Source organism: Anguilla anguilla, chromosome 5 (genome assembly GCF_013347855.1).
Source record: "Anguilla anguilla isolate fAngAng1 chromosome 5, fAngAng1.pri, whole genome shotgun sequence".
Classification (NCBI taxonomy): domain Eukaryota; kingdom Metazoa; phylum Chordata; class Actinopteri; order Anguilliformes; family Anguillidae; genus Anguilla; species Anguilla anguilla.
The window spans coordinates 62,075,482-62,100,223 of record NC_049205.1 but is presented as its reverse complement, the minus strand read 5'-3'; the positions used below and the strand labels follow the sequence as shown (position 1 = coordinate 62,100,223).

Below are 24,742 nucleotides of genomic sequence, written 5' to 3'. Positions count from 1 at the left end.
GCATGGTGTAGATTAATATTTTGATGTTCATAAACAGCAAAAAGTGTACATTTAATTCAGACACAATGTTAAGAATGTGCTTAAAACTGTATTTGGTAAATGGTAAATGGACTGCATTTATATAGCGCTTTTATCCAAAGCGCTTTACAATTGATGCCTCTCATTCGCCAGAGCAGTTAGAGGTTAGGGGTTAGGTGTCTTGCTCAAGGACACTTCGACATGCCCAGGGCGGGGTTTGAACCGGCAACCCTCCGACTGCCAGACAATCGGTCTTACCTCCTGAGCTATATCGCCCCTATTTGGTCTTTATTTTTTATTTGGTCGTATTTAATGTTTGGATACGTCTTTGAAAATGAACTAAAAATGTTTATCTGGGAAAAGAATTCAACAATTCAAATAGAGCACACTGAAAACTAGGGTAAATTAGTAATCCAATATTTGCTGTCATGACTTAATTAATCAAAAACCTGCTCTGCCATGAGCCAGTTAATTAACCAGAGAGCAATTAATCAATATGATCTACCGAGCCTACAACCTTAGAGCTTTCCTGGAGGGGTCACAGGGCATAGCCATGCAGATGTCACTGCCAGTTCAAATCCACTCATTAAATTGTACCAACCAGGAAAGACAGACTAAACTACCCAGGGGGTATGTCCAGTATGAAAAAATGATATATGGAAATACACTATGTGAAATATATGTACTCATATTTTTTTATGTATTTATTACACAGACATATATTTTTACGTCATACATTTACATACATTTCAAATATTGTGAAAATTCAGATAGATTTAATATATTATGTGAGATATATATTCATTTATATATTTTAAAATATATTTAAATACACTTTGTTAATTTGTGTATTTCATAAATATATTATACAATATATATGCAATATACTTAAATAGATTCTGAATTTCCTGCCATACGGCTTATTTAAATATATTACTTTTCCAATGTGTGCACCATCATTCAACGGCACCATTAATGTGATTCGGATAGATCGGATAGATCAATGCTCGGAGTGACTCACTCCTGAAGCGAAATGCCAGGCATCGCGTGTGCTGGCCCGCTAGCTTGGAGCCTTCCCACCGCTACTCAATTACAATGCGGCTGATGAGGTGTAGCTTCCATCCTGAATTCCAGTAACCCTTCCTTCATCATCTGCGGATGATGTGCTATCGAGCGACGGTTTGTAACGCGCGTATAAAGCCTTTCAGATGTTTGGACAGGTCAGTGCATTCTTCCCCGCTCTGCTGTAGTTTTGCACAGATGCGATGGATTGCGATGGACGTCGGTTTCACAGAGAGCGAACTGCGAGACTTCAGGCAACGTCAAGCGGAGCAGCATGTGCCAGAGGCTGTCTGCAGAACCGATACACAGCAACAACTGCACAGAAAATAACCAACTGCTCTGGGGAACAAATGACTTTTTAAAAAACTTGCCCTCAATTTTCTCTCTAATTCCCCAATCCCCAGCTGCACCTGAAGGCCCAAGATCCTCTATCAATTTGGGAGCGAGCATTTCCCACAAAATTGGGGGAGTCAACATCAACCAATTATTTTACAGTTGTGCAGTCCACCAGCCAATCAGCTGCCGCTACTGCTCCTGGAGGCGGGGCCTCTCTAGACCAAGTTGTGTTTTTAACCAAACATTCTAATGCTGATGTAACAACCACTACTGGTGATTGAAAGCAATGGAGTTCTAGAACACTGACTTTGAATTTTGAAAAAAAAAAAAAAAAAACATTCCAAAGATACTGCTCTTCAAAGGGTTAACTAGATATGCCTGAAAGAAGCTTTCACCTCTGAGCTATCACTGTCTGAACCATTCTTGGAGAATCTGACCAATGGTGAATTTGCCAAAGACCAACGTCTGGATGACTTCCAGATGGTAAGATGCAAGGGCTTCTCGAGTTCTAACAATATGGGTTCCAAGACTAAAGTTAAAGTCTTGTCTAATTCTTCTCACATCTTTGTGAATAAAGCAAATTTCTACAAATGGCTACAAGTGTCACTGGATTAACAGGTAGCATCAATTACTTATTTTAGGAGCAAGAGGAGCCAGATGAAGCAACTAATAACTAATTGTATCAATCAGAAGCCACCAAGAGATCTTAAAGGGACAGTTCACTTTGTATTTGAAAAAATATTTTTTAAATTGTATTGTATCTTATTGATCGGCCTGAAAGGTTTTTATGTGCAATGGATGTTTTAGATACAATAGTTTCTGGTGATAATCTGGCTTTACCCTGGCTGATATAAGGGCCATTTGGGGGTCTGTGTTCTGTATGGAGCACGCAGTCCTACCCTTGCGACGTCTTAATCTGATTAATGCTATCGCCACCACAACCTGCCCCTAGTCCAAATTTATCTGGAGATAATTCATATTTCTCATATGAAACAAGTATAAAAATTTAACCTGGGACTTATTATTTACAGTGTATTTTATATTTAAATTAAATATAAATTGAAATATATTTATTATTATTATTATTATTATTATTATTATTATTATTATTATGGATATTCTGTAAAACTACAGGCACATTTAACAGATGTGTTTTTGCCTCTCTGGGATATGTAGTCTTGTCATCAAAATTGGCCCACTAGCGACCAAACTGTCAAAATATAACACCAAATAACAGGTGGCAGGGAAGGCGTTCGCAGCCTCGAATACCCAGAGTGGTCAATCTCAGATTCACCACACACATTATTCATAACTTAAGAGCCGCTCCAGCTCCTGAAGGAAAGGACGGACCGACCTGGAGTTTGGCGCGGCGTCTGAGCGTGTCAGAATCAGAGCTGAGGTTCAAAAAGAATTTGGAAATACCTCCTTGCCACAGGGCCACATTTTCAATCCGCTTACCGCACAACCTCTTTGAGACAGCTTTTGGGAGTCCTTCCAAAGTGTGAAACGCAACAGATATGAACAGACAACTCCTAAAGTGGTAGAAGTAGAAATCTGAAATTTCAGAAAACTGTCCCCCCCCCCCCTCTCCTGAGTTCCAGGGGCAAGTGTGGGCCTGAGATATAGTGCGTGATTCTCCGCCTGGACCCCTAAAAAGCATCGCTTCTGTCCGTTAAGACCGAATCGCACCGCCAAACTCCTTTTCTGGGAAGGGTGTAGCAGCTGGCTCGGCCAGACACAGAGCAAATACGTTATCATCTGAAATCCTTTAATTCTTTAGACTCTGCTCAATTTCAGATCTCTCCTGTCCCGTTCCCTGAGAGTGAATTCGTGAACGAAACCAGTCGCAAACAAAATTGCAGTCAAAAGGAAAAAAAACATCTTTCTGTTTAAATTGCCGGCAGTCTTGAGGAGCCTCCTGGTGTCTACAGGGTTGAAGTGATTCATGTAATTATTTCACTCGTATTGAAATCAGCGCGGGGTTGGCTTACACTCCTGAACCTGGAGCTCAGCCACTGTTTCGACAGTCAGCTTTGCTCACGCAAATATTTGAACCCTTGGCTGTTAAATATGCTTTTGCAACATCCCTCATTTTCAGTGCATTCCAGCTTGTGGAGTTTGCCAAACAAACTACCACCTGCTCTGAAATACATAACACAAAATCAGATTGTCAGACTTCACAATCTCAGTGCCGTGTTGCTAGACATCCATCCATTTTCTAGGCCACTTGCTCAGGGTCATGGAGGACGGGGGAGGGGGCTGGAGCCTATCCCAGCATGCACTGGGTGAAAGGCAGGAATACACCCTGGACAGGTTACCGATCCATCGCTGGGACCACACACAGCATTCACTCGCACATTCACACCTGTAGGCAGTTTAGAGTCTCCAGTTAACCATCGTGCTGACTCGCTTTAAGCCCAATTCAGGTGTGTCTTGGAAAGAATCTGGTTGAAATTCAGAAGCACCAAGTTACGGTTTGGGGAACAGAAATATCAGAGCTACAGATTGATGAATAATAACATCTATTCCAACAGAGTCGAACAGCAGAATTAGCCTGTCACAAGCGTGATGAATCATATCTGCGAATTTCACATTAATCATTCCAATTTTCAGTGGGCTTGCAAGTTAGCACCTGGTTTCAACGTAATTACATCGTTTGTGCGCTATTAAAAATCAAGGCACTGTAAATGAACAATAACCAACAAACAGGTTGTTTAATAAATGGTGCGATTTCAGTGAAACGGCACTCTGTGCAGTTTCCAAATATAAATGCGTGTCGGTTTCAAAAACCTTCACAAATATAGTCACTATAGAAGGGAAAAATGTCTGCAAAAGATGGGGTTTAGGTTTTCATATTTTTAATTAGGGGTTATTAAAGACAATTACAGATGCCATTTCATATTGCATTTGGCCATTTTCAGTATAGGAGAAGCAAAGGGAAAATTAGTTGAATAAATGGTTAGGATTCGTTATTTATTTCCTGTGTGAAAATAGCTTCCCAGTGACCAGAGCTTGCCCTGAGATACCCAAGATGTGCCCAACCTGGGATTTGAACCTGCAATCTCTGAAACAAAAGCCCAGTGCCTTACCTGCAGCGTTACAGAGGGTCTCAGGTAGTATTGTAGGACAGCGGTCACTGTTATTTACACAGGAAGAGAACGGGAGAAGAGTGCCTTCTCGGATGCACTCGAGACAAGCCCAAATGAACTGCCCTGATGCTCCAAAAGGGCTGGCTGTCTCATCAAACCTTGTAGAAATGAAAGGTATGAAGTCTGCCTTCCAGAACAGGAAATTGCTTTACAACAGAGATGCTCTGACAAAGGTCGCTGACCAAAAGCTCAGTGCTTGTGAAATCTGCAACAGAGAAAATGTGTGAATGTCCTTCTTTGTTGAGATGCTACGAGTTATATAAAGTGCTTACAAATATAGAAGGAAAGTAAAAAATCAGATTTATTTAAGTCCAATAAAACAAGAGAAGCTGATGCATTGTTGAGAGCTCAGAGAAGAAGCAGGGCCACCGTAATAAGAGTTTATGACCCAACAGGCCCTGTTGGCTTGAAGAACTACGCCTGATTATCCATAAAACCAAAACCTGTTTTATATCCATAAATGAGAAACACAGGATGACTTCAAAATGACAGAACAATGCCAGTCCTAGAAAGAGGACGGTGTTTACCCAGCAACTGTTAACAGCTAACAGCCAATATGATGTCTGCAAAGAAATATAATTAACCAACCTGGACTTCTCAGAAGAGATTACGGAATGAACTAGGAGTATATTATATGTTATAGCAGTTCTAGTATAGTCATTTGAATAAAAATCTGTGTTCCATTAATTTCCTTGAGTCTTCTATATATGAAATCTTCCTATACATGAAATATTTGCATTGCATATTTGCAAAAAAACTAAATTAATTGAATTGGTATCTGTTCTTGTTCATTTGCTTAAATAGCTATGTGTAAAAGGCAAACCCATTAACTTTTCACATTACAGTGACTTAGCAGACGGACGCTCTTATCCAGAGCGACGTACAGAAGTGGAGAACGTTAGCGTTAGCTGCAAGAACACAGATGTGTGACATCACAAAGAAGGCACACAAACACCTGTTTATTATCACTAATGAGAAAGACCTTTCGAGTGGTGTCCTTAGCAACAAGTGGTGTTGTTAGCAACAAGTTCGCCGCGCAGCGTAGAGGCAGAAAAAGCTCGAATGGGGAGGAAGGATTAAGCAGCATATCCAAGAAAGCCAGACTGGAAACAGACAACAGCCCGATTAAGTTTAGTTAATCAGGAGCTCAGCTGCGATTTAAGCCCACTCACCACTAGGTGTCACTCTCGTGCCACACATTCTTCCACACATGCCCCCACGCGTACATTTTCACTCACACACAAACACACACTTTAAAACTGTGCAAATAAGTGTTGCTCAGCTCAGATAAAGATCAATACCCCAGTTATGATTCTCCTTCAAAACCAGCTAAATCCCTGGTATGTTTAAAGGTATGTTTAATAATAACCTTGGAAACTAGCAGTTTCTTACGTTTTTGCAAACAAATGCTATTACTACTATTTCCCACCCTGCTAAGTTCGATATGATTAAATAAACATGCTGAGAAAAACTGCAACTGCCAAAAACAGATGTACCGTAAATATGACATTAAAGATTTATAAATTGGAGAAATACTTTAATTATTACGAGTCTTGTAATTCTTTCAGCTGCAAATCTCAACCTTTTCTTTGGAACGACACTTTAAACTGAAACACAAGGGTTTGGGTGTTTTTTCTCTATAAACACACGCACCTGTGATTGGTCCAGGGGATGATAAATTGTGTGTGAAGACAGCCAGCAAAAGTGATTCTCAGAGAAGTTCCTTTAGCTTTTTTAATCAGGTTTCTGTTTTTGTTTTTGTTCACTTAATGTTCAAAGGACACAGTGCATGTTCACCAGATAACATGATAAAAAAAAAAGTTTAGCAGTGCAAATAAAAAAATCAGTTAAAAAAAAAATACATTTCTGGATTTCCTCCGTTTCCAATTTCACAAATCACTGGAAAATGTACGGTCCATCCACAGTCTGGCAGTTTGTCTAAACAACCCAAAGATGACTCCTGTCATGAGCACTAGTTCCTGTCACGCCTCTACACCCCCCCCATCAGCAGGGGCGCGTTTTTTCCGGAACCTTCTCTCTAGCGAGGGGGGAACCCCCGGTGCGGGCCCCCCCGGCCCCGGAACCCGCCCCTGTCGCCGCGGAAACTGGGCCGGTTGCGTTCGCGGCCCCTGTCCCCGCGCCCGGCCGAGGGCCCGCCCCTGCCCCCCCGGGCCGCGCCCCCGCCCCAGTCGGCCTTGGTCTTGGGGGGCGGGGACTTGGGGCGCAGCCGCTCGATCTCCTCGGTGCAGCCGGACAGGTGCGAGTTGGGGGGGTTGAAGTGGGAAGAGTACGCCTCGGCGTTGAAGTTGCTGTTGGTCAGGGTGGGGCCCACCGTCAGCCAGCCTGGGGGGGGGGGAACAAACACATTCACCACACGATCAGTCACATATTCACAGCCACGACTGCTTACGACACGCTTACGGCAGCCTTACATAGGCTCTACGTCACACTGTTCAAGAACAAAGCTATAAGCTTACTAAAGCCGCGTTTCCACCGCAGGAACTATACCCCGGAACTAGGAACCTTTTGAGGAACTCAGTGCGTTTCCACCGCAGGAACTAGGGTCTAAATTTAGTTCTGGGGGCTTTGTTTTACCCCCCAAAACGTTCCTGCTCGGGGGGTAGTACTTTCCGAAAGTACAGGAACCTTTTGGGTGGAGCTTGCAGCGCTGAACATTTCTGATTGGTCGAGTACTCGTAGCATTTGTGTTGTATTTATTTTCCGCCATTACCCGCCATGTTTGAAAATATGCAGCGGCAAACCAATTTATTTTCATAATAACAAATCAAACTTGTATGTTATGCGGCGCAGTAGCCTACTTTTGGTTATAGCCTGTCAACGTCTTGGAATTATAACGTGTGCTCTTCTGTTCTTTTCTTGCTTTAGTATTCGTTTTATAAAATGCTAAGCATTCGTGCTGGGGCAGCATATTACGTAGGCTACCAAAACATTCAAACGGATTAATTCGGTTGCTGAATATTTTCTTCCGGATTTTCTTTGTTAGCCCGTTGTAATTGACTCAAAACGTTTGATACAGTTATGTGAGGTATGCGGTAGTTCTGCATAATTAACATTGGTGATACAGTACAAGCAAACTGGAAATCACCTTCCGCACTTTTTATCCGGGTAAAATAACAGGTTAATTCTAGTAATCTTCCCTTTAGCTTTTTCAGACTGCCGTAATTTTACTCAATTTTACTGCCATTTTTCAATTCCACGAAAAGACCAGGAAGACTATGGACTCATTTATGGTGCATGGTTCGCATCTGGAGGGCACACTTCGCTGCTCGGCTAGCAGTAACTTCGAAGGAAAGCAAACGGTGGCTGTACCACTACTAATTTACATTTTCACGCAAGTCCGAGTTTTCGTTCTATTCTTGTAATTTTGCGATTAGCCTATATGGAATTGACGACGAGAAAGTAATAAAACAGCAAATTGTTTACAACGTGTGCATGTTTTCTGCTGTTAATGAATGTGTTTGAGAGGATATATGAAAATCAATAAATACAAAAGTAACCATATATAGTCATTGTTGGTAACCCGTTGTATATAAGTGGAATAAACCCCTCCGGGCTGTCCCGGTTATTAGAAAATAATGTAGGCTACTTCGGTGGTAGTATGGGGTTACAGAAGAAATCATATGACAGATGGACCGACGACAACGTCAGTGGGATAATTTGCCTAATCTTCGCGGTACTTTAGACCCCGGTGGAAACGCAGACAACCATTGGCTGAAGGAACCTTTTAGTTCCTGGTAAAGTAGTTCCTGGGACTGAAAGTTCCGGGTAATTTTGGTGGAAACGCGGCTTAAGTTACTAAGCTATATAATGACATTACATTCATTTAGCAGACGCTCACATCTGGAGTGACTTTAGTTAGCCACCCTGAGGAGGAACAGAAACATTCACCACACGCTCACTAACTTACTCATAGCCACGGCTGCTTACGACACGCTTACGACACGCTTACGGCATCCTTACGTAGCCTCTACGTCACGTTGTTCAAGAACACGGTTACTAAACTGCATAACTGCATTACATTCATTTAGCAGACGCTCGTATCCAGAGCGACTTCAGTGTAGGAACATAACAGCATTCCCCCGAGCTACATGAGCAACAGTGCCAAACCTGAATCAGAACAGCGCTCCCACACCAGCGAGTGCACACACACCGTGTAAATAATGTAAAAACCTGTTAGTTCCACTACACTACTTCTCTTTTTCTGGGGTCTGGCGCCTGCTCCATTAGACCTCTCCACTGTGAGCGAATAGCATCTGGCTGTGTGATATCACGTTCTTAATGAGGCATCAGCGCTAGCGAACCGTGCTAGCGATGGGTGGGGGGGGGGGGAGAAACTGAGATGCTAAACATATTTTTCAATATACCTGAAAGTGGCAATTATGTCTATATTTATGCATTTTAATACGCCGATAATATACTTTATTTCAATATTCCGGCAGTGTTTTCCATTTTCAACAGGGCGTACGGTGGACAGCCCATATAAAAATTCAGTGAATGCAAGATGCTCCACTCTGACAACGATGCCCTTTGCTTGAGGTGCAAACATCACGAGGCCTGTCGTCTCTCCCATTCCATCTCGCTTTGTATCAGTAACAACCACTACTCTCCAACAGCAAAAACGTACTGCCTGAGGGACACTACAGAGTAGTGGCAAAGGTACAGGGCTTTTAATTAAGAGGCTGCAGGTTCAGATCCCAGAGCGGTTCGCTCTGGGTTAGCGGATAGCTCAGTGTTAACAGTTAGCTCAGGTTTAGCGGTTAGCAGTTAGCTCAGTGTTAGCGGTTAGCAGTTAGCTCAGTGTTAGTGGTTAGCAGTTAGCTCAAGGTTAGCAGTTATCTCAGTGTTAGTGGTTAGCAGGTAGCTCAGTGTTAGCAGTTAATTCAGTGTTAGCGGTTAGCAGCTCAGGGTTAGCAGTTAGCTCAGTGTTAGCGGTTAGCAGTTAGCTCAGTGTTAGCAGTTAACTCTGTGTTAGCGGTTAGCAGCTCAGGGTTAGCAGTTAGCTCAGTGTTAGCGGTTAGCTCAGGGAAAGCTCTAGGGAATGTAAAGAATGCAGGTCACTGGAAAGAAAGTCCTTACAGCTTTAAATTCTTCATTTTTAAGGGGCGGGCGGGGGGGGGGGTGTTTAATCTCAACAGTGAATGTTTGTAGCCTTTAATCACTGGCGCTAATGGCTCACAGTTACACCAAGCCCTTTCAAGGGGACCACAGAAAATATGCTGTAGGGGGGTGAGCAAATAAGGGCTCTGCACAATACACAGACCCCCTCTGTGTAAAACGAGCCATAAAACTGTACCCAATGACTTTTTCCCTTTTGTTCTGCGACCAATGAAATTCATTTAACAAGGTCAGGCAGTTAGTTAAGGTAGGTTACAGACAGTATGACCCAGGTTTGTGATTTGAAAAAATAGAATAAAATACTCTCTTCCATGTGAATTGTCCTTTTCTCCAACATTTACAGAATTCAATACAGAGGATGTAAATGTACTTTATATAATCCCTTAACCAGGTTGAGAAAATGGTGTCTTTTACAATGCTGACCTAACCAAGAGGCGGAGAATGTAAACATAAGACTACATATCCAGAATGACTAGCATAACTGTATAGAAAAGGGTTTAGGCAAAAAACAGAGCTAATGCTAAGTAAACAGGGTCACAAGTGGTAGTTACAGTCAATACATAATCTTACAACATAAATTCAGATACCACTGTAGGTACAAGAGGGAAACAGAGAATGTAGTGTAATCATGAAGCAGACAGGCCAGGGTATATGGTTATAGAATAATCATCGGTAGGGCTACACGCATTTAAAACAGAGGCGGTGTAAGACGGGCAGGGGCTCTGACCTTCGGGAATTTTACATTATGTGGAATAAATGGTGTGGAATGGGGAGGAGGAGGTTAAAGGTGGAGTAACAGGAATGCATTTCTGACCGACATCAGCGTGTTAAAATGGAGGAGCATTTCCCACAAGGCTGCTAGGCCTCAGAGGCCCTGAATCCCTATCACAGGCATAATAACACCAGGCCTCTCGCTGGCAGCTGACTGAAAGACTACAAAAACCAGCAACCACTACTACAGCCCTCCATGACAGAAGTTCCAGAACCCTGGATTAAAGAATTACAGCATTTATTAAAACTACCCTTTGCTTCCCTGCCATGCCTGTACTAAGCTGCCTGAACAACCTGTCTAAACAACCTGTCTAAAGCTGATCACCTCCACTTCAGACTGACAACCCAAAGAGTACTGATGTGAGGGGTTTCTAAGGCAGACTCAAAGGGGCGGCTCTGTACTGGGTATGCGGGGCCATTTTTGATGAAGTCATCAGCCCGCCCCCCTGGGCTCACACACACACACACCTGGCTGGATGGTGCTGTACCGGCCAAACAGGTGCAAACACCTCCACTTCAAAGATTTACTCATGTAAGGGGTTCCTAATGCAGATTCAAAGGGGCAGCGCTCTGTACTGGAAATGTGCGGCCATTTTTGATGATGTCATCGGCCCGCCCACGGACACACACACACACAGACAGACACACAGACACACACCTGGCCGGATGGTGCTGTCCCGGCCGAACAGGTGCAGCCGTCGGCGGCCGAGGCAGAAGTGCTCGATGATGTGGAAGATCTCCACGGGCTTCTCGATGTTGCCGATCTCCGGCTCGTCCGTGATGATCAGGTCGATGTCCATGTTGGCGTGGATGAAGTCGCCGTCCGTGCTGCGTCTCACCGTGCCTTTGATTCCCATCAGGCAGTGCTCCTGGGGAGAGAGGCATCATGGGTACATGAGTCTTTTACAGGTCACCTCTCCGGAACAGGGGTGCATACGTCCCTTACTGTACGGTTTTGGGTTCCTGCCAATTATTCTTCCATAAGCAGCTGTGTACACCAGTACTGGCTCCCTCTTTAAATTCAAACCACAGCAGGATGTTTGCACAAAGGATACACATGCAGTCAGTGACCGTAGCCTAAGGCCCTATTAAAGAAAAGGCTCAGATCAAATATATGACTGGGCTTCATAAAATAAGAAAGATCAGAAGTTGGCATGAAATCCAGAAGCAGACACCACCACCACCCTCTCTGTTCGCTGTCGCTCTAGGGCAGGGGTACGGAACCCCATTCCGGGAGAGCCAGAATCCGCTTCGGGATTTCACGCCAGATTCTGCTCGTGATTATTTCATTAGCCCGGTCGCTTCCCAGAGCTGGCCTCGTGATCGCACTCGTTCAGCAGCTCGCGATGGACGGCTGAGGACTGTTTCTATGGCCCAGCAGGAAGCGTTTCACTCAATTCAGCTCAATTTTATTTTATTTTGTTTGTATAGCACTCCTTGGATAGACAACTCAGACACACAAAGGAAACTAAAATGAAAATTGGGATGAAAAACCAGGTCTGAACCCCCCCCAGGGGGGAAAAAAACACTGAAGCAGCGGTGAGATAAAAGCTCTCGAATGGGAAGAAATCTCAGGAGTAGGGCTGGGCGATAGGGACAAAATCAAATGTCACAATATTTTTGACCAAATACCTCGATATCGATATTGTGATGATATTGTGGGGATGGCTATTGGTACTTTCACAAAATTACACAATGAGATTTTTGATAAATAATCATCAGTAATGCCTATGTAATAACTAAGTGGGTAAAGGCAAATAATAGAACAGCTAGAACAGTCAGGTAAGTTCAGAAAATTACATCACTTTACTGTAATGCTGCCTTTAAAACCAGGAAAAGTCAACACTTATGCCATATCACGATATTACGATATACAAAATCCCAGACAATATGTAGTCTCATATCGCGATATCGATATAATATCGATATATTGCCCAGCCCTACACAGGAGGACCCCAGCTATAGACCCCATCCTCCACTGGCCGGTCATGTGTAACTGTTACAAATTAGCATTGTACCTAATTGGACCTGTGTTTTGTAGTTGTTCCAGTGACCTTCGGTATGTCCTTATATAACGTCGCTTTGGATAAAATAAATTTAATGTGTAAACTGTGATCTAAACTACGGGAATACTGGTACTGTGCACACAGCCAACTCACAGAACTGCTAACAAAATCGGACATATACTGCACACCGCCCGCCCCCCCCCCCCCAGGAACAAAGACCCCCCCACCCCAGCTCTCTAAAACTCCCCCCTCAGCAGCACCTCAGTCCTCCGTGCTCGGCGGTGACAGAGCTCAGCGAGAGGCCGTCTCTTAGCGGCCGAAAGCGAGACCGGGAGCGCGGAAACGGCTCCCTCGTTTCAGAGTTCTGGACGCCATGTTGAGCGAGTCGCCCCAAAACCCGAGGCGCTCCGCTGAGCGCGCCCCACAGACCGAAGCGGAGCGCTCGGCAGCGGCGCTGGAGACGGCGGGCCAGCCTCAGACAGCAGAGGATTCTGGGACGTGCCGGGATCATTACCCGCAGATCAACAACACCCACCATCTGCTTCTGATCCGCAGGCCCATTCAGCAAAGTCAATAAAGCAGAGGTAATGGGTCCTGCAGGCACAGAATACAGCAACCGCCCCCCCCTTTGTGTCAACACCCAGCCTGCAGCTTCGCTCTCCTTTAACATATTATGTACCCTCGAAACTCACGGCGCACCAAGAAGCACATTTTCCAGTGGGCGCGTACTAAATGAGACAATGCCCCTGGCTCAGCCTGGCTCCTTTTCCATAAGGGAGGGGGTGGGTGGAGAGGAGGAGGAGGGGGGGAAATTAGTCAGGTAATCTGACTCTAATCAATGTGCGGGGGGGGGGGGGCAGCACAAAAGCGGGGGGCCGCTGGAAAGCTTTTCGGTTCTGCCCCCGTCCCTTCCCAGCGCGGGACAAACATCTCCAGGACTCCCTACGCTCTCTCCCATCTGCATATCAATGGGCCTGAGCTTTTTAAAAAGAGCATTCACAGGGCCATAAAGGCCCCTCAGAACCCCCCCCCCCCGCCCCCCCCCCACCCCCCCCCCCACCCCGTCCCACATCGCCCGGGCAGCCAGGAGCTACGAGGGGTAGGCAGGAAGACTCCGGAACAGCCAGAGCACACAGAGGACTCTATATACTTAAAGACCCCCTCCCCTCCTCTCCTCTCCTTCTCGCTTATTTTTCTTTATCTTTAAACATAAAAAGACGGGAGGGGAACCAAACTGCTCTAATGGTTAACCCTTTAGCGGTCTGCTCAACTCAACCGAGCGGTACGCCGCTGTTTTATTCTTTTTTTCTTTAGTAAACTTGTGATATATCGATGAAAAACCCCGGAAGGCCTCAACTCCAACTCCAAGTCTGATTTGGTCATCTCTACCACTCAATAGAGGAATGTTATGCATGCCTGGTCAATTTAAAATAACTGGATAATCATTTATCATTTGTTTATTGCTTTAAAAACAAAGCCATTTTTTGGGGGGGGGGGGGGATGCCGGTTGTGCACAATGTATCATTGATATTGTATAATGTAATGCATCACTGAATGGTTCAGAGCCCATCTCTCCTTCCTGTTGTGGGTGTGGCTGGCTAGGCCCCGCCCCCTCGGCCTTCCTCACCTTGGTGCGCTGGAAGACGGCCTTGGGGTCGAGCGTCTTGGTCTTTCCCGGGTTGTTCTTGTTGGTTTTGATCCAGCAGATGTCCTCGCACCGCCGGAAGCCCCACTTCCTCAGGCACTGCGGGCACACGCACACACACACACACACGCCAAGTTAGGCCTATCCCACCAAACAAGTTAGCATTATCCCGCCAACCAAGTTAGGCCTATCCCACCAAACAAGTTAGCATTATCCCGCCAACCAAGTTAGCGCTATCCCACCAAACAAGTTAGCATTATCCCGCCAACCAAGTTAGGCCTATCCCAACAAACAAGTTAGCATTATCCCGCCAACCGAGTTAGCGCTATCCCACCAAACAAGTTAGCATTATCCCGCCAACCGAGTTAGGCCTATCCCACCAAACAAGTTAGCATTATCCCGCCAACCAAGTTAGCGCTATCCCACCAAACAAGTTAGCATTATCCCGCCAACCAAGTTAGGCCTATCCCACCAAACAAGTTAGCATTATCCCGCCAACCGAGTTAGCATTATCCCGCCAACCAAGTTAGGCCTATCCCACCAAACAAGTTAGCATTATCCCGCCAACCGAGTTAGCATTATCCCGCCAACCAAGTTAGCGCTATCCCACCAAACAAGTTAGCGTTACCCTGCCAACCAAGAGGATCAAAATCCCGTAAGCATTCACAATTTCAATTTCCCCCCACAGAATCTCAGTTCAGGCTGAGTTTTCTAACTCTTCAGGGACACTGAGGACACCAAACAAATGGCCACGGCAGGGGAAATTGAAAAAAATAAACAAACAAACAAAAAAAAAAACAGATTAAACAAATAGGCACTGATCGTTTGGGTAAACTGGGATTTATGAAAAGTCATTTGACGGTCCCCCTTTCTGCCCTTCATCGTGTCCAATAACGTTAAATCCCGAGGTCACACGGACCCGCCGACAGCTGCGTTTCATTTTTAGAACCAATCAGAGAGGCCGAGCTTAGCGCCGAGGCGGTAGCGTGGCTAGCAGGGCGTCCGCAAACGGCGCTAACGCCGGGCTAACGACATAATCACCGAAAACATCCAGACGGGGCTCTGCGGACCCAATCCCATTACAGGAGCATCACCCCCCCCCCCCCCCCTCACCCCCACCCCCGGCACGCCATCCCATAACTGCCGCTGACCTTCAGCTGACCTTGCGCCTGGAAGAGCACACCTGCCAATCAGAACCGCGAGGCCGAGCTTTGGCCCGTCCAGCAGGCCACAAAGGGGGAAGGGGGCGGAGCCTACTCAGGCATTTTCATTAAAACACGCCGAGGGGAACTTCAAAGCGCGGCGTCAGAATGGGACGCCGCCGTCTTCAAAGGGCAGCGTTAGCATCGCAGCGCACAAATCCACAGTGTGCACGCCTCCCGTGGGGGGGGGGGGGGGGGGGGGGGGGGGGGGGGCGCGAACGAGAGTAGGCTGAAGGCAGGGAGTGTGTTATAGAGAGCGAGAGTAAGATGGACAGAAAGACAGACAGATGGACGGACGGACGGACAGTCAGAGCGCTTGGCTCCCCTGCAGAGCCTCAGACGAACACACACAGAGGCGGAGCTGAGGAGCGTACCATCCTGCCGAGGTCCAGCCCCTCTCCAGATCCACACCACAGGAACACGAAGGACCGGAGAGCCGAAATCTCCTCGATCTCCAGCTTCATGATCTGAGCAGAGAGCACCAGTCAGACACTCACACAGCACACAGGAACAAAGCATGCAATTACAATACACACAGCTTTACCAGTGTGTGACCATGGTGTGTTCCTCCACTGAATCAAATCACACCGCATGCCACATTACATTACTTTCTGCAAATATGGGCCGTGCAGATCTGGGGTTTGATATCTCTGCAGACACTGGGGCCCAGCAGGACCGGGGTTCGATATCCCTGCAGGACTGAGGTCTGACATCCCCGCAGACACTGGGGTTTGTGACTCACGTCGTCCCAGGTCCAGAACTTCTCGTTGGCGATAATGCCGGACTCCCTGTAGTACTCCTCCAGGGGCGGCTCCAGGAGGATCACATCGAACTTGCACTTGAGCTCTCTCAGGTCAAAGCTTTCAGGGTCCGCCTGCAGATACCTGGTCAAGTTACAGCGCAGCGCGTCATTTCACAGGAAACACAGGAAAAACTACAATTACGCTAAAATCCCATTTTAAAAACCTGATGCTGATACGCAAAGAGAAATTTCCTACGATCACAAACTAAACTGAAATAACGACAGACATCCGCGGTTGCCCTCGGAAACGCGTGGCGTCACCAGCGGCTTCTTTTAACACCGCAGACTGCAGCTCACATAGTGGAGTCAGAGGAGGACCTTTCACACGCAGCTTTAATAGGCAGTCCGCAGGCACCCGAACGAACAACGGGAGTCGCTAGAGATTGGTAAAATGCAGACCCCCCCCCCCCCCCCCCCCTCCCCCCCAACCCATATCTAAAAATACCAGCATTCCCTGTAATGAAAAACACTGAAAAGGGCAGGGTATATTTACACATCACAACATCAAAAAAAAGGATAAAAGTTCAATTTCCGTGGATCGTATCAAACTTACATGGGAGGAGTGTTTGTCGCTGCAATCAATTCATCCTTCAACCTGATTAGCTCTCTGAGTTTGGGGTACTCCTCAAATCTATCTGCAAGACCTGAGGGAGAAAAAACGGAATAAAAACGACACGATGTCATCAAAGGGCGCCGTCAGACTGCCTGCAAATTCCATCACGTACACCTTCCAGTAAACCTGTGCCATGGTTCCAACGCTTCACATACCTACGTCACGAATGAAGTTCTGCGGCCTGTGGCCAGTATCCACAAAGTGCTGGCAGTAGTCATTGTGCGGATTCAAACTCTGAGTTCCCTGAGACAAAGCATTCATCAGCTGTTAGTTTGATGTCATGGATACAGGGCGGCACAGGTAAGGGGACTGTGCCCTTCACGTTTTGCTGATCTTTCATTCCACACCAAGCAGAAAATCCCGAGATTACATAAATAACATTTCAGCAGAGCTCTTCAAAACTCCATATCAAGATTCGACACCACGCAGAAAACTGAACTGAAAGATCAAGCTGTGCTCTAGTGTACTGTCGGGGCAAAGTGTTTAATTGGTAAGGAATTGCACATGTAATCTAAAGGTTGCAGGTTTGATTTCCTGGTAGGACACTGCCGCTGTACCCTTGAGCAAGGTACTTAGCCTTTGTTCAGTATATGTACAACTGTATAAATGGATACTTCATTAAAAAAATAAATAATAAAAAAAATGAATAACTTTAACTGCATAAGTCTCTCTGGATAAGCTGCAAAATGGCAGTAATGTAAAAGACAGCATCCACATCTGGGTTAATGTGTGTTCATATACAGGCCTATTTCTTTCTAAAGAAATTACAGGAAAAAAGATCTTACCTTCAAAAATGTGCTGGAATCTTTGTAGACCACTTCATACGGGCCACTGTCCTCAGCCTGCTGTTGCTCAACCTCATCCTGAAGAAAATGACACACAAAACCCTCTCTCAAGCACTGTGAAGAGAAAGCAACATGACTAGAGTTCACAAGCAGCCTGCAGAGATAACCACATCCTCCCTACCTTCTGATCCTCCACATCTTCCTCCGGGTCCTCGCCTTCGGCTTGACACTTGCGTTTAGCGCCTGGCGCTGACGCGTCGAACGAGGCCCTTCAAAAAAAGCGATACAAACATCACAGTGGTGCCCAGTTCATAGATGGTGGATAGAGTTGCATAAAATGTGACACAATAGAAGTAACGCCCAAGGACAAAAAAAAAACACTCGTGAACTGCACTTATCCAGCTCGGCTACTGTAACGGTAATTCAGAACACGAACAACAGCGGAGAAATTAACGCAGACCTGCACGTTTCTCTGGTCTCCTCGATTTCCTTCTGTTCGTCTTTGCTGTTCAGCACAGCACCGATGCTATCTGCGCTTTCAGCTCCCAGCTGAAAAAACAAAAGCAACGGTCCACACAGCGACAGATGACGTAACGGATTTAAATATGGTTATATACCCGGTGGTTTTTAATTGCAGACTTTAATGTTGCTTTAAATCAAGCCCAACTACTTGTTCTAATGCCTAGCTAGCATAAGCTATTTTACCTTATAACTGCATGCTATAAGCTAAAAATAAAAAAACTAGACTGGAGTAACAGTTTCCTTGTTCAATTACTGTTTAAAATAAGACGTAACCGTAAGACCGTTAAGTAAGCTGCCTAACTAGTTCCCTGTCCAAGTTGCTGGTCAGCTAGCATGGCTGGGGTGCAACAGGCTTTAGTCCCTAGTTATCTAGCCAACGTATTTACAACCTGCATAATTATCAGGCTACTACGTTAGCCAGACATAGTTAGTTAACTTGTTACAACCACTTCCGAGGGCAGCTTTGTGTTACTAATTAGTTAGTCTCGCATTTTGTTCCATCAATTTGGGAGGAAAAAGTTTGAGCGAACAAGCTAGGGCTAGCTAACGTGGCTGCTTTGTTTGTGGCGAACGCTACTGGGTATCCGCTCATTTGGATAATTGTGCAACACTGCTTACTCCATAATGTTTACCTGCTGTGCTAAAAGCTCCCGTCGGAGCTTCTGTCTTTCTCTTATTTCCTGCAGGCGGCTGTTCATTTTGTTTCAAAGTAACATGAAAAATATAGCTATCCCCCTTGTCGTTCCCTCTTCTTTTTCGTTTGCTAAACACAAGTCGCCTCTTGTTGACGTCACTTCCGACTCCACGATATCAGTGGGGTTTCGTCCCAAGTGTTGATCTGAGATCAGTGGCGTCCTTGCTACTCTGAATTGATTACATTGGATAAGGAGTGAATGAACTGATCTCAGGTCTTAGTGAAGGAACCGACGCCTTCACGTTTAGTGAATGAATGGATTGTTGGAATTGTGCGATTGCCATTTAAATAAATATTTTACCGCAATAATTTACACTAGTAGATTTATATGGAATAACACAGATAAGTCATGCGTCACTTTCAAAAATCCGAATGAGAAAAAATGCAAAATGATTCAATTAGTACATAGGCTACATTTATGAGCGAATAAACAAACATACATGTACAAATAAATAACAGTTTTTCTTAAAAATTGTACTTGCACAAGCTAAGCAACGTGTAATTAAATATTACACGATGCATATTAAACTGTATTTAGTACTTAAGCAATCTAACCTTGGTAGAGATGCAAGGCAAAGCTATTAAACGATTTAAAGAGCAGGATTTCCAACTTCCATCCGGCACGGATGGTCCACAAAGTTTGTGAGTTTACTCTAGGGGCGCTAGACAGTAGGCTTGGCCTATGGCAAGTCGCTATCACAAGCATGACAGCGAGCAGACCGTACCGGGAGCTGTCGAGGTAGCCTACAGCCAGGAGAATTCTCTCTTCGGGTGTATTTGTTCGTAATTTCAACTCCGTAGAAAAAACATACACGGCGCTAACATCGAATATCTGCATTAAAAAATCTACGTAATTCCATCGCTGAAAAGAACGACTTCATGAAGACAACAAACGATACAGGAGTGGATTTTGCAAGGATTCGTCGGATCAGTTCGTGTAACAAGATTTTTTTTCATTTTTTTTATTTTTGGACACAACAGGCACATGTGTTAATGGATAAACCTATTTGCATCTTTGGCCAGCCCTACGCATATGTAAAAGGTGAAACTTGTCAGACAAATTAGTCTATCCTGTCGGGCTATCGTTGCACTGTACGGTGGCCACTGAAATAGGCGATTAACGTTTTCATCAAAATTATTTAGAAAGAATAATAGGGTAGATCGCTCAATTGGGATTTCATTGGTATTTCAAAAGTTGTTTCTCAATAGTTGCTTTGGCTAGTTGTAGGTTTGGCACAACTTTGCTAAACTATTTCAGCTGAGGCCAAATTAAGGCTCAGAGTGTTCGCTCCTATTGTAGAGAGCTATCCACTGAGATGTAGACTACTACCATATATTTTTAAAGCAAAGCATAGATCGGTATATGTTATAAATGAAGAAACTTTGGGTCTCTTTGGACACCATCAATACACAAGAAATCATTCTCCGGACCGTCCATGACTGGAATTCTGTGATCTGATTAACAATACCCCACGGAATACTCTTTGGATTTGCCCGATGACACCGAAATGACGGATAAGATAATGAGATCATTCTTCTTTAAGACCTAAAAGATTCTGGTGTTGAGGTGATGGACACAGGTTGAGCACACCATGAGCTCAAGGTTGCTTGTAGCGATCACCATAGTGATACTGGGCGAAAATGTCAGTTTGGCCAGCGATGCGTCTTCATTCATTCTGCCGTTCACTGACTGCATTCAGAGCAAAGGCAAGGCAGGATACTACCAGGGATCGATAGACGTCACCGAGTCCGGCGGAAAATGCATGAACTGGAGCGATGTCGCCGGCGTCAAGGACAGGTATCCTGGCAAAGGATTGGGGGACCACAATTTCTGCCGAAATCCTGACGGCAGGATCCGACCCTGGTGTTTCTTCAGAAACAATCGAGGGCGGATAGATTGGGGCTACTGCGACTGTAAACAAGGTACACATAACCACCGAATAAGTTCCGGTTGTGAACGTTAATGGCACGTCGATCGGCTTATAATAGCTGTTTTCTTAAATCAAAAATAAGGGTAGCATTTAGAGTGGATTAGTGACGTAGCCTGTTTATTCTTCTGTGTGTTGGTGTACAATAGTGTAACTTTCAGAACAGGTCACTTTGGAAACTGTTTGGAAACAAGTTTATAGCCTGTGTTCTCTTAGTTCCTGTGTGTTAAAGAGTAACTTCAAGGATAGGTTGTCTTATAACTTATCCTATTGACACACATTAGGCAATTCGCTTTCACATTTAGAACTTACAGATTTCCAGACCTACATTTAAACATGGCTTCACACAAGAGCTAAATTCATTACTGTTTTGGTTCACTTCTGCTTAAGACAATACTTTGAGCTTACTTAAATACCCCGCAATAACGCATGGATAGCATTTTCACCTATATATATATATATATATATATACGACGACGTAGCCCATACTGGAAATAGCCTACACCGCACCTGCACCTTTCAAGAAAACTGTTTGTCGTGTGTCCGATGCAGGAAATGCAAGTCTAGGCACATTCAGAGTTATTTATTAGCACCGCGTGAAGGAAAAGGTATGCGGCCCCTGTTAGTGATGTGTAGGCAACGCATAGACCACTGCATGTCCATATTTCAGATTTGATCTGAAAACTGAGAAAAGCAACATGTGCATATGATGAGAAGTCCAAAGGAGGGAATGGTTTTAATAAGGAAAGCCGTATAATGCAAGAGACTGTACAATCTGATGTTATAAACTAAGTTGTTGTTGCTTTTTGGTTTTCTCAGCGAGCTCTCTTCAGTAGGCTAATGTATGCAAATTTAATTCCAAATACTTACAATGTGAATTTGTCTTGCACATTGAAAGGAGTTCGTCTGGGCTGAATATTTATTTATTTATTTGTCAACAATTAAGGTTAATTTACATAACATCAAAGAGGAAACGAGTGTATTTTATTTTAATTTTATTAGGCCTATTGACAACCTCTGAGCTAAAATAGCCTAATCTTTAATTAAAACAGGTTTCTAGAGACGCATCGTTTGTAAAGTGGTCGGCATCTGCAGAAGTCAGCCAAGGGATACAGGGTGTTGTTTTGTTGTCGGAAGCTGTGTCCTTTACGCGTTCGTGATGACAGGAATGGATCGTGTGATTTCCCCTCCGCAGTTAACTGACTCGCCGTTGTATTTTTAGCTCCGCGCGCGCGAGGAGCTCTGGCGCACTGAACACAATTTAACACGGCCCAGCGCTAGACTGCGTGCATCAACGGCGCACATTTTCCTCCTCGGACTTTCTACCTGGCTCAGACAAAGATTAAGTACACTTTGCTTTCACAATTGAAGGCAACATTTAACAGATGAGTTCATTAGCCCGCGTTTTCATTCATCATCTGTTAATAAGTGGCTGCTTTCCAATGACGTGCCAGCTTTAAAAAAAAAAAAAAAGCACACAAAATGGATTTCCAATATCCATCCAACTTCTCATCCAACAGAAGGAAAACACGCCTGCCTTTTATAATAAAGTGAAATCACTTACAGTCCTGCTTTCAAAAGAATTTCGTGCACGGCCTGGAATTCTGTTGCATGCGCGCAGCTTCCAAGCTGCAGAGAAGGGACCCCAGTCACGAGGTAATGTGTCACGCACGTGTTAACGGCGCATGTGATTTATGGTAGCCGACGCCGTTGAATCCCGGCTCTGTTGAACACGCACGCTAGACTGCGGTGAACTGTGCTAGTGACACCGAACGGCCCCGAGTGCCAGAGATTCCTTCCCCGGGGTCTATTTCGGAGGGAGAATCAGAGAGCTTCCATGTGGGCTCTGTCCAATTAATATTGTTAAGAACGCTTGGGAAACTGTTTTCCATGGTGGTATCCTCCGCACCTGCGAAATAATGTCCTCTCCCGGGCCTCGCGCCAAAACACGAAAACACAGTATGGCGCATTAACTCAAAGTTATTACTTTGTGTTCAATGATATAGGGGACTTTAAAAAGCTAAAACTGTACGTCAGGATGTCTGGCAGGTTCACGTTTTATACAAACGCGTTTGTATTATGTGGTTATCAATGACACGAAAAAATATGCTTGAGATGGAGATGTGTATGCAAGGCCTTTTATTCATGGTTTTTTTTTATTTTAAAATGCCCGCAGTGTTACTGAAATATGCATACAGTGTGTGACAGACCACAGCAGCGTAATATAATAAAAGGGTTCAAGCAATCAAGTTATTTATTTGATGTGAGTCCTGGGAAACCCCAGGGATCTTTCCCTCTTTGTTTGGCAACAGGAAGGCTGAGGACTTGGAAATTGCTTGGTGCTGTAAATCTCTTTATTCGACTTTGCAGAATACAGAAAAGAAAAAAAAAAAAAACGCACATTCATCAGGGTGAGTGAAATAGGTTATGCATACAGTACATACAGCCTCAGCCATTAGTCAAGGGTTCGAAGGGCTGATAAATCTTGAGTACGTTCATGCACAGGAGGAGTAGGTTTACATTCCTCTCTCTGAAAAGGTACCTTGGTGAGGCCTCGGGGACACTAAACCCCAGAAAAGCGTTCGGAAATTACGTGCCGAACATTTATAAACGTGCCTGCTGTAAAGGGCCATTGAGCGTGCTTTGTGCGCCCCTGCTAAAACAACATTCACACAGAGGTCCGTTTCCAGTACTGTTTCCAGGAGACCCACTCCTGCGATAATGGCGGTTGTTGAGGCTTGTAACAAATGTACAAATACATCTCCAGAAGAGTACAGCGGGGGGGCCAGAGGCTGCTTTATGCCAGTTCACTCAACCACTTTTCAGAAGTTATGCCATCGAAGGTGTCACGCTGATATCGAAACCTCCATTATAACGCTGATTTTCATGAGCCCAGCAAGTGGCATGAGAACCGGGGCTGCGTTGTAAATATTAAAATTTCACAGAAGAGCCACTCTGGCTGAAATCATACAGAAGTTTCATTCCAAGAATAAATTGTCAGGTGTGTGTTCCATATTACTATTTTCCCTTTCTGCTTTGTTTTATGAATATTATTAAATTTAATACAGCGCCGTCCACTGTGTGTGAGGTACTGGAAAAACAGTCACAGCAAAGCCAACAATTCAGCAGGTGCTAAGAAAGTTTACTGTGCAGTGATCTACATCCAGCCAATTAGGCCTCACATGGTCATGTAGCATGTACACTATATGAGCTGGCACCTGATTGGTTAAATTGTGTCACTGTCAATGGTATTGCTGTACATTCCAAAGCGAACGTCATCCCGCACTGCTGCTGCGGTAGGGTAGCTGCCGTTGCCGGTGTCCGAGCTGCGGTTCTGAGAACAGGGCGTGATGTCACTTCCTCTCCAGGGTCGGTGCGGCTGCAGGGTGGGCGGAGCAAGCTGGAGGGCACGGTGGAGGTGTACCTGAACGGGGCGTGGGGCACCATCTGCAGCAACGGCTGGGGGGACGGGGAGGCAGCCGTGGTCTGCCGACAGCTGGGACAGGGGTAAGGCATCCCGCGGGGGGGGGGGGGGGGGGGGGGGGGGCGCGTGCAGAAAGGTCGTCCCACTAATCTGGATTAGCGCCGTGGATACCCGCTCTGCAGGGCGAGAAGGGGGCACGCTGGCAGTAATTTACATGTGCATCAACACTAAAGGTGACTGGACCTTTTTCTGTGTGTGGCACAGGTACAGGGACAGGTTCCGCTGTTCTTTCGTTCCACACCGAGCACGCAACTCTGAGACGGCATTAATCACAGTTCAGCAGAGCTCTACAAAAATCCATATCATGATTTGTCACCTCCATGCAGCAAATTTAATTGAAAAAGTAAGCTCTAGTGTAGCATTGGGCCAATAGTGTAGTGTAATGGGCAAGGACCTGGGCTTGCAACCTAATGGTTGCAGGTTTGATTCCAAAGTAGGAAACTGCTGTTGTACTCTTCAGCAAGGTGCTTAACCTGGATTGCTTCAATGTATATATCCAGCTGTATAAATGGATTGTATGTAAAAAAAAAAATTAAAAAAGAGCAAAATCTGTTTAAATCACTCTGGATAAGAGCATATGCTAAATTCC

At 45.0% G+C, this 24,742-nt stretch overlaps 2 protein-coding genes across 2 annotated transcripts in view; one reads left to right on the top strand and one right to left on the bottom strand.

The window, feature by feature from the left end:
• Positions 1-5,508: 5,508 nt before the first annotated feature.
• mettl14 (methyltransferase like 14) lies at positions 5,509-18,828 on the bottom strand. Its single transcript, XM_035416841.1, has 11 exons — positions 18,680-18,828; positions 17,986-18,074; positions 17,707-17,794; positions 17,526-17,603; positions 16,896-16,983; positions 16,681-16,771; positions 16,068-16,209; positions 15,700-15,792; positions 14,106-14,222; positions 11,131-11,341; positions 5,509-6,908 (listed from the first exon to the last, which is right to left on the bottom strand). Exons 1-11 carry the CDS (start codon positions 18,743-18,745, stop codon positions 6,604-6,606), a joined length of 1,368 nt encoding a protein of 455 aa, XP_035272732.1. The 5' UTR covers positions 18,746-18,828; the 3' UTR covers positions 5,509-6,603.
• A 613-nt stretch (positions 18,829-19,441) lies between these two features.
• The window catches only part of prss12 (serine protease 12), a 37,981-nt gene continuing 32,680 nt past the window's right edge, over positions 19,442-24,742 (top strand). Inside the window, exons 1-2 of the mRNA XM_035416980.1 lie at positions 19,442-20,664; positions 24,038-24,176. Coding sequence (XP_035272871.1) covers positions 20,334-20,664; positions 24,038-24,176 — 470 coding nt within the window. The 5' untranslated portion in view covers positions 19,442-20,333. The remainder of the gene's footprint in view (positions 20,665-24,037; positions 24,177-24,742) is intronic.